At 32.0% G+C, this 14415-nt stretch overlaps 1 protein-coding gene and 1 pseudogene across 1 annotated transcript; both read left to right on the forward strand.

Annotated features, from left to right (window-relative positions):
* Nucleotides 1-3424: 3424 nt before the first annotated feature.
* On the forward strand, nucleotides 3425-6651 carry LOC123229984 (immune-associated nucleotide-binding protein 9-like). Its single transcript, XM_044656064.1, has 5 exons — nucleotides 3425-3803; nucleotides 3898-4175; nucleotides 4953-5117; nucleotides 5203-5337; nucleotides 6231-6651. Exons 1-5 carry the CDS (start codon nucleotides 3539-3541, stop codon nucleotides 6438-6440), a joined length of 1053 nt encoding a protein of 350 aa, XP_044511999.1. The 5' UTR covers nucleotides 3425-3538; the 3' UTR covers nucleotides 6441-6651.
* A 6494-nt stretch (nucleotides 6652-13145) lies between these two features.
* LOC123229985 overlaps nucleotides 13146-14415 on the forward strand; it is a 28511-nt pseudogene continuing 27241 nt past the window's right edge.

Genomic DNA, 14415 nt, shown 5'->3' on the forward strand with positions numbered 1-14415 from the left:
TTGACCTTTGATGGGTAAAGGTCTAATAATCTAAGTAAATGACATTAGTGTCAGCACTGCACCACCATGTCACAATTTTATTTAGTTATATTCTTATTCAACATTTTGATTTGGGTGATGGAGTCCTAACAATCACAAATGAATAGATTATACCACTAGACCACAAATCTATTTAATTATATATATACACATACACAAAGTTGATGTCTTCATCTAATTGGTTAGATTAGATCAAGACCTGTTTTGGACCTGAAAATATCACGGAAAATTAAAAAAAAAGTCATAAGGGTTATGGAATTTATTGGATATATTGATAATTTCATATATATTTTACGGGAAATAATAGTCACACAAATAACAATGATATAATTTTTAGACTTTTTTATCTTGCTATAGATAATAATCTAAGTAAATGGCATCAATGTCAACTTCAAAGTTGACCTTTGATGGGTGGAGACTAGATAATCTACTCTATTGGATTTTATTTTCAATATTAATGACATTTTATTTAAATATTATTATAAATATGTATTTGGTTTAAATAATATTTTATTACAAAAAATTAAAAATTACCACAAAAATAAATTGCTTGAAAGATTATTGAAATTACATAATTATTATGTTTGATAAAATTTAGTATATATAAATAATTATTGTGTTTGATTAACAATAATAAAAGAATACTAAAATAGTATTTCACTTAAATACCCTTGAAATATTATATTAGCAATGTATATTGTTAAATTGATATGTTTTATATTATATATTTGTTTGGTGTATTTTCTAAAAACTTTTTTATCTTATTAATAATATATTAGGATTATTTTATATTATCACATTATGAAATTAATTAATTAAAATATATTTTTAAATTGTTAACTTAATTTCAATGTATTTTTTATTAAAATATTATTTATATAACTTGTGAGAGTATTTTTATCAAAAAATAATAATAAATAAGGATAAAATTAAAACTAAACTAAAATTTTTTATTAATCTTTTTATACTTAAGCTAGATGTTCTAATTAGATTAACTCATGTATTATTTTTCACATTATATTTGATAAAAAAATTATCAAAATATTTTATTGTTTTACAAATGAAACAAATTAATATTAATAATAAAAGATACTACCAATAATGACACAGAGACACTGATCTTTGGGAATCAATTGACTGCCTGGACTTTGAAATTTTTTTTACTACCCTATATGTAAAATATTAATGGCCAAATGACTTAATCTCACCCAAGGTTTAGTGTAAATTGAAACTTATACTGTTAACTTTCAAAAACTTAAATATCTGTTTATTTGTTAAATTTTGTTGTTATTGATAAGGGTAAAATTGTTATTTAACAAAAATATTTGAAAAACTATAAATTCTTCACATTTTCTCCCCTAGGTTTAAAAACTAACAATTTCGCGTCACTAAAATTTGAAAAATGATTATTTCTCTCTAGGGTTTGCATTTTCTCCCTTATCGCTTCTCTGATGATTAGAGTTGGCCAATCTTCTCCCTCTCATCTCCCAAATAAAGATGAATTGTCAATCAACTGGAGGTTGATTGATGATTCATCAGTCGATCTCCACAGATTGAGCATAGATCTTTGGCCCCAAATGCTTCCAATGTGAAAAGACACTCTTGCGACAACACTTCTTTTCTCTAGGGTCAGATTTCAATAGATCACCTAAAAATTTGAAACCTTAGTAAGAAAATATAACTTTTCAAAGTTGAATCATGAGAAATTGTTAGTTTTCTAAATTAAGGGAGAAAAATGATATAAATTATTAGAGTTTTAAAGTTTAATGGTGAAATAACAATTTTACCCTTATATTTAACAAAAATTCTAGCAGACGTTAGTCTATGGGTTGGTGTTTGAGATTTTGAACTACCATGGGTGTGTTTTTGAGATTAACCTAAAACTTGGGTGAAAAATAGTCCTTTGACTTTTTTTTTTAACTATGCTATATGTAAAATATTAATAAAATTCTAAAAATTTTGCTTGACTTACAGATTTTATTATTGTTTACTTTCTATATTTTACTAGTACACACTTTAAACCCTTTAAGTTTTTCTTTTAACTCTGTTAATCACTTTAGAAGCGGAAACGTCCAAGAGTGCTTTAGCCATTAAATCCGACATCTTTTATTGAACTAAGCAACGGTAAGTTAGTAAATTTGTATAAATATCAAATTTTAAACTAGTAGACTTACACGATGTTAAGGTTTGAGGGTAATTTTTACGATATTTGTAAAAGTGCCACATGCTAAGCTAAGGGGTCAAGCCGCCCCTACAATGTGGCCAAAACTTCCACTGGATCGGAATCCACTGTAGAAAGCGGCCGGCAGCGAGGGCTCTAGGCCAAGAGAAGAAGTGCAACGACCAGCCGAGAAAGGGCGACCTGGCAAACGGATGCAAGTAGAGAAAAGAGAGGGCCCCGTCTGAGTTAGCTCATTCTTTGTTCCTCAGTTTAAGCCAGCGATGGAAATCAGGGTGCTAAAAGGCCTAACATTTTTTAGCTGAGCTCACATTTGAAGACTGCTAAATTTGATCAATAGAACAGAAAAATAAAAATGAATTTCTTGCTAGATTGAATTGAAATCTATGGAATTGCCCTGGCGTTGAGACTTTGGGAAATCGATGATTTTTTGTCATTAGCTAAATTGTAGGGGAATCTATGAAATTTCTCAATCTATAAAAAATTATCTGAAATAGAACATCCCATAAAATATTTAAATATTTTTTAATAAAAACGGAAAACGAAGAGTCCCGCCCTTTTCTATTTATGACTTAAATTTCCGAGTCTCTCTTACAAACTCTTCATCTTCTCCCAGTTCCTCTCCCTCTCGCTGTTCCTCTTCTCAAGTAAGTAATCTCGCAGATCATTTTATTTTATTTTACTTATTTATTTTTGAAAATGATTTAATCTTCGATGACTTGCTTTGCTATTTCATGTTGATTTCGATTTTGGACAGGCTGTAATTTTTTTGAGTTATGCTTCTCCAGTTGAGTTGACTCGTTAATATCAATTAATTGTTGACAGCAAACGTGTATGTACTTTAATAATGATTTGTTTCATTCACGGAAATTAAATATCTGGAGTAATCGTGATTCTAATTTTGTTATTCTTGCTGTTCAAATACATTTATGATCGTTTTACTGTACCGGGAAAATTTCCCAGCATTGATACTGTGCCTGTACTCTAGGTTTGTGAGGATCCCGAACTAGGACTGTATTTGAATGTTGTTTTTATACCTTTATTTTACAATCTTTTGTAAACAAACTGATCACTAATGAAGCATGCAATGGACGGATAAGGTTAGATTTAATGTAACTGTTGAGGATGAGTCGTGTTGTGGAATACTAGTTTGGGTTTTATATTTAGTTTTTATATCAAGATACAGATAGGAAGGTAGTTGGAATAGTGAATTTTGGTGGAAAGTTGGACTGCGGCTAGAAGAAAATCAGTGGTTATAGATTGATTGGAAGTGTTTTGATGTTTTTTGTGTTGCAGGTTAAGTAATTTGTTCCTTACAGAATGGGTGGAAGCTCAGTAGATCATACCATAGATGATGATTGGGAACTCCCTTCCCTATCCAGTGGTGAACGGGCTGTGGCCAGTGGAGAATGGACTGTGGTTTTAGTTGGGCGTACTGGCAATGGAAAAAGTGCCACCGGGAATAGCATTCTTGGAAGAAGGGCTTTTAAGTCCGGGGCTAGTTCATCGGGTGTTACTAGTACATGTGAATTGCAGAGAACTGAACTGAAAGATGGGCAGATCATTAATGTTATTGATACTCCTGGTATGCTAACCTGGATTTGATTGTGCGATTTACAACTTTTATCTTGTATTTGAATTTGATTCATCATATATACTAATGTGGTGAGTTGTTGCAGGACTCTTCGATGTTTCCACTGAATCTGAATTTATTGGGAGGGAAATTGTCGAATGTATTAAGTTGGCCAAGGATGGTATCCATGCAGTCATTGTAGTTTTCTCAGTGAGAGCCCGTTTTTCACAAGAAGAACTAGCTGCCCTACGCAGCTTACGGACTTTGTTTGGAAGCAAAATTATAGACTACATGATTGTAGTCTTCACCGGTGGGGATGAACTTGAAGATGATGAGGAAACATTAGAAGACTATTTGGGTCACAATTGTTCTGATCCTTTAAAGGTTTCTTTCTGAGCTTTAAGTCTGATTTATTAGCCGTGTTCTTTGTTTTCATAAAGGTCTTTCTATCGAGTGAATTTATTTGTGAATTTCTAGAGTCCTTTAAGCTTTGAATTCCTTGGAGTATTAGGATATCTAAATTTATATTTGCTATCCAATCTTGTTATTCGATCTATATTTTCCGTAAATTGACTGGTTTGCTGTTGAGGGACCCCTATTTGCTACGTAATTGCATTTTGTGTTACAAGATTAAACTTTCTTTTAGGTCTGTATAGATCTGCCCTCATGACTGTTTTTTTAATCGTTCTTCCTTTTTGGTTGTCTAATTCAGTGCAAGATTGTTTTGGTAGCAACAATGTTAGCACCTCTATCCCAACATTACTTGATTTCAATTTCTTACTTTTTTAACTTCAGCAATATTTAAAACCAAGCTCACTCTTTAATTGCACAAATAAGTTGACCTGTCAGGTAAAAATTTCTCTTAGCCCTTACCATGCAATTAACAAAATAGATTTATTCTTTGGTCATTTTACTTCTTCTCATTTATAGGAATTAAAATTGGTTGTTATAAATACTTTAAAAATAGACATGTTTTTTGATGATTAAGAGGTCATTTTGTGTCTAAATTTTCGAAAAACATTATGTTTTACCTTGTAAAAAGTTATGAGCCTAAATTTTCTAGGCTGAACATCTTTAAACTTTATGATTCTTTAATATTAATTCTAAAAAAGAAAGGGCTAATATAAGTTATTTTTCACATTTATATTAACCTTGTTTCAGGGTATTCTTGCTTTGTGTGAAAATCGGCGAATGCTTTTTGATAACAAGACTAAAGATAAAACCAAAAGAGCTAAACAAGTTAGAGAGCTTCTCATCCTTGTTAAAAGCGTCCTAGTGCAGAATGGTGGACAACCATACACAGATGATATATTTGCTGAATTGACGGTGAGTTTGTTCACAATTTTTGTTTTTTTTTGACTCCTGCAGTTTGTATTAATTATGTCATGAAATGTCTTTATTTGATTTACAGAGGGAGGCTATGAAACTTCATGATCAACAAGTAGAGGTTAATTCTCTAAAGGGATGTTCAGAGCGAGAAATTACAGAGCTGATGGAGCAAATAAAAAGATCATATGAAGATCAGCTCAAACAAATTACTGAGATGGTAATCTTGTTGATCTCTTTTTCGTGTATTAATTTGTGCATGTGCATTTGTGCTCTGATATTCTAAGTTGCATAATTACAAAGGAGGTAAAGCTACAATTGCAGCCTAGCCTTATACTTTTGGAGAAAAGAGCCCCTAGAAAGATTAAATTCATATCTAGCTCTTAAGAGCCTCTAAGTTACCATTTGCAGCCTTTATCTTCCACTAATTAAAGTACAGCAAGGCCTTGGAATGTTCTTGGTAATCAATGAGATTCTATGTAAACATGTTCTACATTCATGACTCGTGTAACATTTTGTGAGATGATCTATTGTTTGAGGATACTAATTCAATTTTAGTTTTGAGAATCTTCTTATTGGATTATAAAATATATCTGTGAGGTTGTTGTGAGTCTGATACAATTTTTTTTTTTTAAATGAGGGCAAGATGTGCAAAATTTTAGAAATTGTTGAAAAATAATTTGTTTGATTGACTTTAGTCTGATGCGAGCATTGTCTATATAAATCAGATCTTTTTTGATGGGAAAATTATGAATGTCATTAATATTTATGTTGAAAACTGTAGATGTGTTTGTTTGAGATACCATGTGCTTGTTCTCTATATACCCCTGCTAAAGTATGATTTGTAATTCCAGAAATTTTATGGGTTGTTTTTCTCAACCTCGGAAATTCTAATATGATTAACTATGGCTATAGGTATCCAGGGGTCCTCCATTTGTGTCTAGTTTAGTGAATGGTCTTCAGTTGATAAATTTGGGAGTTCTATTTGCTTTTGCTGTTTATCTGTCCTTTTAGTTTACATTTTTTGTCTTTTTCATTTATCTATTATGTCAAGCAGAATTTGTATTATATTATTTTGGGGCTTAATGGTCTACTTTCAATGTTTTTACATAGGTTGAGTCAAAGCTCAAAGAGACAACTAGTAAGCTTGAGCAGCAATTGAAGGAGGAGCAAGTTGCCCGCCAAAAGGCAGAGGAGAAGGCACGGGAAGCTCAAATGAGGTCAAATGATGAAATTCGTCAACTTAGAGAGAATCTTGAGAAAGCGAAGAAGGAAACCGAGGAGCTCCGGAAGCAAGCTGAAAACCGGTGTTCTATTCTCTGACCAATCTTCAATCATTTGTGAGCACGGTATGTGCAGTCATGTCAAGAATGCCTAAGATTGTTTTATCTTTTCACTGTTTTTCTTACGCTGATGTCAATATGTTCACACTGCAAACATCTGCATTGTTATCTAGTGATTTTTAAATGTTTTATTCTCTGTAAAATGCAAATTTCCACCATGCTATCTCGAACAACAGTTGAAACTTGTATTAGTGTTATTTAAATATGGATGTTATAAGTTTACAATTAACTTTAGATTTCTTGCGGTTGCTGGATGAACCCTAAAAATATTTTGCTGTAAGCCTGTATGACATTTCAAATAGTAATAAGGTTATTGGTTGCAGTTGATATTTATAGTTGTTATAAGAACTGACCCATGCTAAAGACATATGAGGAAATCACTTGTTAAATGAAGTGCAGACATATTGATGGATAAACTAGTTTTATTTTAACAAAATAAAGATTTACCAACAAAAGTTTGTTTTCCGAATACAAATGCTCAGCCTCAATGTCAAATTGAATTATTTTTTATGGTCCTGAAAATATGAAATATGATTTCTGGTTTTGATTTTACAATACCAACTGCCGAAACCTATTTTGTTTTTGTATAAATTTAATAGAAGAAAAAGAAATCTTTGACAATAAATGTAGAATAGTAGAAACAAAAGAAATATTTGTGTATGGGGCTGTAGCACAAGTTGAATTACAGCCACAATTAACTTGAACATGCTAATGGAGGTGTCAATAAATTAATATTGCGTGTAAAACATGTCTAGCTGAGGTAAGATTTGTTATTACTTTCTTTTTTATAAGGTTATTAATAAATTAATTAATTAATTTAAGTTGGCTTGAAAATTAATCTACCCCCACCATACTTTGCACTGAATTTTTCACCACTTCTGATGTCACCTGTGGAAAAAAAATACCAGTTGTTATTATCTCCTCTTAAAGAAGCAGATCACTACCCGGAAAGCCAACAATTGATTATTTTTTTAACATATTATATCAAAATTTCGTCATCACCAAAAGCTTCGAATACCCCATAAAGGAACAAATCTAAAGACAAATCGAAATCATATCTTAAATTAAAATATATTTTTTGAACTTTGTGATGATTGTCAATTTGAGTTGGACATGGTGGTGGGGGTGAACCGGCAACATGGCTGACCTCGACCAATCACAAACCGCATAGCCGACTATATAAGAGTTTTCTATACTTATTTCATTGCCTTATCTGGTTTGACAATGACTTGTTGATTATAAACGATGACGTATTCAATGACCATAGATGAAGCTGTGGGTGATAGGCGATGGTGATTGAACTAAATAGGGGGGATTTACCACTTTTAAAATATCTGGTGGTGAAAAATAATTTACCCTGAACCAAAATTTTTTTGAAGAGCAGGCCATGCAACTATGTCATGCAACGATATTCATCGCTCCTTACTCACAGAGAAGGCGGCTCTTCTGGCATTCAAAAGCTCCTCAGTTTTTGGCATGAGGCTGTTGATATCTTCGATTCACTGCTGTCAAATGCCTTCTTTCTGATGAGTTAATTACCTTTCAGTGAAACTGCCTTGAGTGCAATATCGCCATTTATCGTGATAATATGACTCTGGTTCCATTTTTCAAGACCCTGGAAAACCGTGATGAGTTAGTTGAGCTTGAGTCGGCAGGCATAATTTAAAACAAATTTAATGCCCAACTATCTATCTGCAGTTTTCTTAACTAATTCTAAAAAGATAACACGTTTTTCCCTAAAGAAAGGTAAAATTTTTAGTGGAACCAGAAATTTTCTAAAAATCAAGTATCTAATAGCTATATTTTTTATGATTATAATTTTTAATGATATACAATTATTGAGAAATATCCAAACAAATTGGGTGTTCAAGCATCTTTTATGGCGTTGAAGCCCATGAGGGAAGACTAGATCAATGTTGTGTGTATATATTTTTATAATAAAACTATATATACCCATTTTTTATACACAATTTATATACACAAATGAGGTGTTATCATGTGATTGGATGTTTCTTTATCATATGATGACACATGTTTTAAAATCACCTAATTACAGGATGACACATTACTGTTTACATAAATTGTGTATAAAAAATAGATATATATAGCATTGCTCATATTTTTAAGTGTATAATTGGAAATTTTATTTTTAATTTAAAATTATTTAATTATATGAAAACATATTATTTATATAATTAATTATATACTAAAAAATATACACACATAATTTTATTACTATTAAAAATGAGTTTTCTCTTAATAATAATAATAATAATTAAATTAAGCATTTTATGGTGGCCTATATAATTTTAACAACATTCAATGGTTTATGAGACTATAATCAAACATCTGAAATGTCAGGAGAGCCGTTACTGCTAACTTCTGAACACTTTATACATCTTGATGCTATTTGGATTAAATTAGGGGTAAAGTGATTTTTCATAATTCGGGTTAAATTAGGTGTGAATTTGACCGAATCAAGCTCAAATATGACACAACTCAAATTTGGCTTGGTCGAAAAATGACCAGCTCAAGCTTGCAGGAAGTGTTATTCGAGTTTGGGCTCACAATTAAAGGAAGAGTTCTAAGTTTTTTTTCAAATTCGACAGTGTATACGAGCCCAAATGTACTTGTGCTTGACTAAGCCCAAGCCAAGTTCCATTCACAAGTTTGGTTGAAGAAGTGCAGGATCCATTATGTCTTGAAGGCCACTGCACATTAAAATAAACTCTCAAACAAGTACCCATCCCAATCCATAATGATATACGAGAAGACAAAACAAACAGGCTTAAAGATTTTCATAACTTGAATGAAATAATGCAGAACAATGATCATTTTTATGGGACACCTTTAGTGTTGATTGAAGATGACCCTTGCCGCAGAATATTTGAAGTTGGCAGATTAATCCACCAAAAGTTCACTGACATGATAAATAAAATGCATGTGAAAATTATCAATACATTAAAAAAATAGGATATTAATTAAAATAAGCACAAAAATTTTTGGCTAAATTCTTTTTAGGCAAACTTTTAATGAATTTACCTTTTTAAGCAAATTTAATTTTTATTTCAATAATACCCCTCTCTATTAATTACCTTTTTTTTTAGTATGATTTTTCATTAGCAACCTTTTCTTTTGGAGCATACTCCTGCATCATCACATTGATAATAAGCTTAGTAATTTATAAATCGAACATTCATAAACTTATTCAAAAACAGATTGATTTTTAGTGTGATTGTTGATATATATAAATCGGAACAAAAAAATGAATATAAGTGCGAAGAGTGCATGTGCAATGCGAAAAGTGCGAGAGAGAAAGCAGCGGTGCGAAAGGTGTGAGAGAAGTTGCATTGCAAAAATTGTGTGAATTTATGCATTAAAAAATTGAATGGAACTGTTGTATGAAAACACTTGTCATTGATGTTTTGAATAAGGTAGCTTTGGAGGCAAATGAAAATATTTATTACAGTTTTGCCCTTGATTTATAAACAAACCACACTTCCTTACTTGTTTGATTCAAAAATTAATTGATTTTAAACAAACTACACTTCACTTGTTTGAATTGATTGATAAAAAAAATGGTAGGGGTGCTATTCATGCTTGGATTTGGTGGGCAATAACTTAACGAAGATGATAATAATTTAAAATATATTAATAGAGTTCAAACATTAGTTTCAGTTAATAGGAAAATCAATTATGATGGATTTGTAGAAGTAGTATTTTCTTGTTTGGATATCAATCGAAGTTATAATGAGATAAAAATTTATATATCAAACTCAATAAAGTTCACTGATTTGTCATATTTGTTAAAAGATGACTATGATATTTGGATGATGATGAAGTTATTTAGGTCATGCAAAAAGTCTTTCTTATTTCTTGAAGTGGTGACATACCGAATTGAAGTCGGAACCAATTATGAACAACAACATCTAGAACCAGAACAAGGGTTTCACCAAGGGGTTTATTGAAACCACTCCATTGAAGTTCATTCATCAAATAACATATATATGCAACCGGAAAGTGTGCCCAAAAATAATAGAGTAAATGTAAACTTTCCTCATAACGGTGTTGAGATTGGTGTTGATTAGAATCCTTGGTCTCAAGATTGGGCATATGGTCAAAGAGGCCCAAAACTGCTATGAGGTACACCCAAAGGATGTTATCAAATGAACGATTCACTAATAGATTATTTTCACTCTGACAAAGAAGACGAATATGGTGGTTCTGATGATAGTGGTGGTGATAATGATGATGGTGGTAATGGTGGTAGTGATTTGGTGGTGTTGAAGGCAGTGATGATGCAGGGGTTGGTTCATCAGGGATAACACATAAAAGTTCAATCCACATTGTTCCAATGCATCACGGTTCCAATCCCGTTAATGTGTAGGTTCCAAATCCATTTTTTGGTGGTTCAAAGACTTATAGGATGTAGAAAACAAGGGAATTGAAATTCACACAACTGTACCACGAGATGGGAGATTTAATTGAAATTCACGGTTCCAAATCCACGAAAGATCAATTTGTTTATAAACAAGTTTTAATAGATACATTACATAGGGATGCATTGGAAAATGGTTATCAAATTTTAATAGATGGGTTTGCATTTTCTCCCTTATTGCTTCACCGACGATTAGAGTTGGCCAATCTTCTCCCTCTTATCTCCCAGATAAGGATGAATTGTTAGTCATCTGGAAGTTGATTGATGATTCGTTGGTTGATCCCCACAAATTGAGTATAGATCTTTGGCCCTAAATGCTTTTAATGTGAAAAGACATTTCGGCGACAACACTTCTTTTCTCCGAGGCCAGATTTCAATAGATCATTTGAAAATTTGAAACCTTAGTAAGGAAATACAACTTTTCAAAGTTTAATCATGGGGAAACTGTTAGTTTTATAAACTAAGCGGGGAAAGTAATATAAATTTTTAAGGTTTTAAGGTTTAATGGTAAAATAACAATTTTATCCTTATATTTAATATAAATTCTAACAGAAGTTAGTCTATGGGTTGGTGTTTGAGATTTTGAACTACCATAAATATGTTTTTGAGATTAAACTAAAACTTGGGTGAAAAATAATCCTTTGACCTTTTTTTTTTACTATACTATATGTAAAATATTAATAAAATTCTAAAAATTTTGTTTGACTTATAGATTTTATTATTTTTTACTTTCTATATTTTACTAGTACACACCTTTAAACCCTTTAAGTTTTTCTTTTAACTCTATTAATCACTATAGAAGCGGAAACGTCCAAGAGTGCTTTAGCCATTAAATCCGACATCTTTTATTGAACTAAGCAAGGGTAAGTTAGTAAATTTGTATAAATATTAAATTTTAAACTAGTAGACTTACGCGATGTTAAAGTTTGAGGTAGGCTTGGATTCGAGCCGAGCTCGAGCTCGGCTAGAACGAACTCAAAACGAGCTGGCCCTAAGCCAGCTTGAGCTCAAGCCAATGTTTTCGAGCTCGAGCCGAGCTCAAGCTTAATTGTCAAAGTTTATAAATTAAAATTTTGGATACAAAATAATATTGTTTTGACTAATATGTATTAAAACGACATCGTTTTAATAACAAATATTCAAATTCGAAGCAAGCCGAGCAGAACTCGAGCCGAGTTCAAGCTCAAGCATTATGAGCTCGACGAGCCCGAGCTTGAGCTTGAGCTTGAGCTTGACGAGCCCGAGCTTGAGCTCGAGCTATATTATTCTTAAGTTGAGCCGAGCTTGAGCTCGGTTCGGCTCGAATCCAGCCCTAGCTTTGAGGGTAATTTTTATGATATTTGTAAAAGTGCCATGCTTTGTCATTAGCTAAATTGTAGGGGAATCTATGAAATTTCTCAATCTATAAAAAATTATCTGAAATAGAAAATCCCATAAAATATTTAAATATTTTTTAATAAAAACGGAAAACGAAGAGTCCCGCCCTTTTCTATTTATGACTTAAATTTCCGAGTCTCTCTTACAAACTCTTCATCTTCTCCCAGTTCCTCTCCCTCTCGCTGTTCCTCTTCTCAAGTAAGTAATCTCGCAGATCATTTTATTTTATTTTACTTATTTATTTTTGAAAATGATTTAATCCTCGATGACTTGCTTTGCTATTTCATGTTGATTTCGATTTTGGACAGGCTGTAATTTTTTTGAGTTATGCTTCTCCAGTTGAGTTGACTCGTTAATATCAATTAATTGTTGACAGCAAACGTGTATGTACTTTAATAATGATTTGTTTCATTCACGGAAATTAAATATCTGGAGTAATCGTGATTCTAATTTTGTTATTCTTGCTGTTCAAATACATTTATGATCGTTTTACTGTACCGGGAAAATTTCCCAGCATTGATACTGTACCTGTACTCTAGGTTTGTGAGGATCCAGAACTAGGACTGTATTTGAATGTTGTTTTTATACCTTTATTTTACAATTTTTTGTAAACAAACTGATCACTAATGAAGCATGCAATGGACGGATAAGGTTAGATTTAATGTAATTGTTGAGGATGAGTCGTGTTGTGGAATACTAGTTTGGGTTTTATATTTAGTTTGTATATCAAGTTACAGATAGGAAGGTGGTTGGAATAGTGAATTTTGGTGGAAAGTTGGACTGCGGCTAGAACAAAATCTTGGTTTATAGATTGATCGGAAGTGTTTTGATGTTTTTGAGTTGCAGGTGAAATAATTTATCCTTTACAGAATGAGTGGAAGTGCAGTAGATCGTATAATAGATGGTGATTGGGAGCTCCCTTCCCTATCCAGTGGAGAATGGACTGTGGTTTTAGTTGGGCGTACTGGCAATGGAAAAAGTGCCACCGGGAATAGCATTCTTGGAAGAAGGGCTTTTAAGTTTGGGGCTAGTTCATCTGGTGTTACTAGTACATGTGAGTTGCACAGAAGTTAACTGAAAGATGGCCAGATCATTAATGTTATTGATACTCCTGGTATGTTAACCTGGATTTGATTGTACAATTTACTACTTTCATCTTGCATTTGAAATTAATTCATCTAATAAACTAATGTCGTGAGTCGTTGCAGGGCTCTTTGTTTCTTCTGATGAATCTAAATTTATTGGGAAAGAAATTGTCAAATGTATTAAGCTGGCCAAGGATGGTATCCATGCTGTCATTGTAGTTTTCTCAGTGAAAACTCGTTTTTCACATGAAGAACTTTCTGCCTTACACAGCTTACAGACTTTGTTTGGAAGCAAAATTATAGACTACATGATTGTGGTCTTCACCGGTGGGGATGAACTTGAATATGATGGGAAAACATTAGAAGAATATTTGGGTCACGATTGTCCTGATCCTGTAAAGGTTTCTTTTTGAACTTAAGTCTGATTTGTTAGCATTTTGTTTATTTCATAAAGGTCTATGTGTAAGAAATTTCTGATATACGCTAACATTAATTATGTTTTGATTTCATAAAACTGGGTAATTGAATAGTCTATTGTTAATTTATATATAGGTTTGAATGATCAATAAAAACATGTTCAATACACTTAAAAGTTATTGGTGTAAGTGAATGCTCTAGTGTGGGTCTTCGGTTATTGGATCTTTAATAAGAGGCTCCATACAGTCTCTTATAAATTCACTAAATCTCCACTTCAAAACTTAATTTTGATATGTTTACCCATTCAAAGCTATCATAGGGAGGTTTTTGGAGTGAAAGCCCTATTATAACATGTTTTCAAGTTTTAGGTGATTTCTTAAGATCTTTTTTAACTTGAAAAATATTTAAAACCAAGCTCTTCAATTGCACAAATAATTTGCTCAGATAGGTAAAAATTTTTTATAGCCCTTACCTGGCAATCAACAAAATGGCTTTATTTTTTGCTCATTTTTCTTATTCTCATTTATAGAATTAAAATTGGTTGTTATAAATACTGCAAAAAATACTCATGCTTGTTGATGCTCAGGGAAAGGTCAACCTGTGGCTACAAATTAAGGCTTTGCCTCTACAAGCAGTAT

The sequence above is a fragment of the Mangifera indica genome, chromosome 11, assembly GCF_011075055.1.
Source record: "Mangifera indica cultivar Alphonso chromosome 11, CATAS_Mindica_2.1, whole genome shotgun sequence".
Taxonomy (NCBI): Eukaryota; Viridiplantae; Streptophyta; class Magnoliopsida; order Sapindales; family Anacardiaceae; genus Mangifera; species Mangifera indica.

What these genes read in the sequence shown, in the direction of transcription:
- LOC123229984 (XM_044656064.1), top strand. Translation starts at nt 3,539, where the DNA reads ATGGGTGGAAGCTCAGTAGATCATACCATAGATGATGATTGGGAACTC. An exon ending in ATTGTTCTGATCCTTTAAAG is followed by an intron (nt 4,176 to 4,952) that starts GTTTCTTTCTGA and finishes ACCTTGTTTCAG; the next exon opens with GGTATTCTTGCTTTGTGTGA. An exon ending in TCAAACAAATTACTGAGATG is followed by an intron (nt 5,338 to 6,230) that starts GTAATCTTGTTG and finishes GTTTTTACATAG; the next exon opens with GTTGAGTCAAAGCTCAAAGA.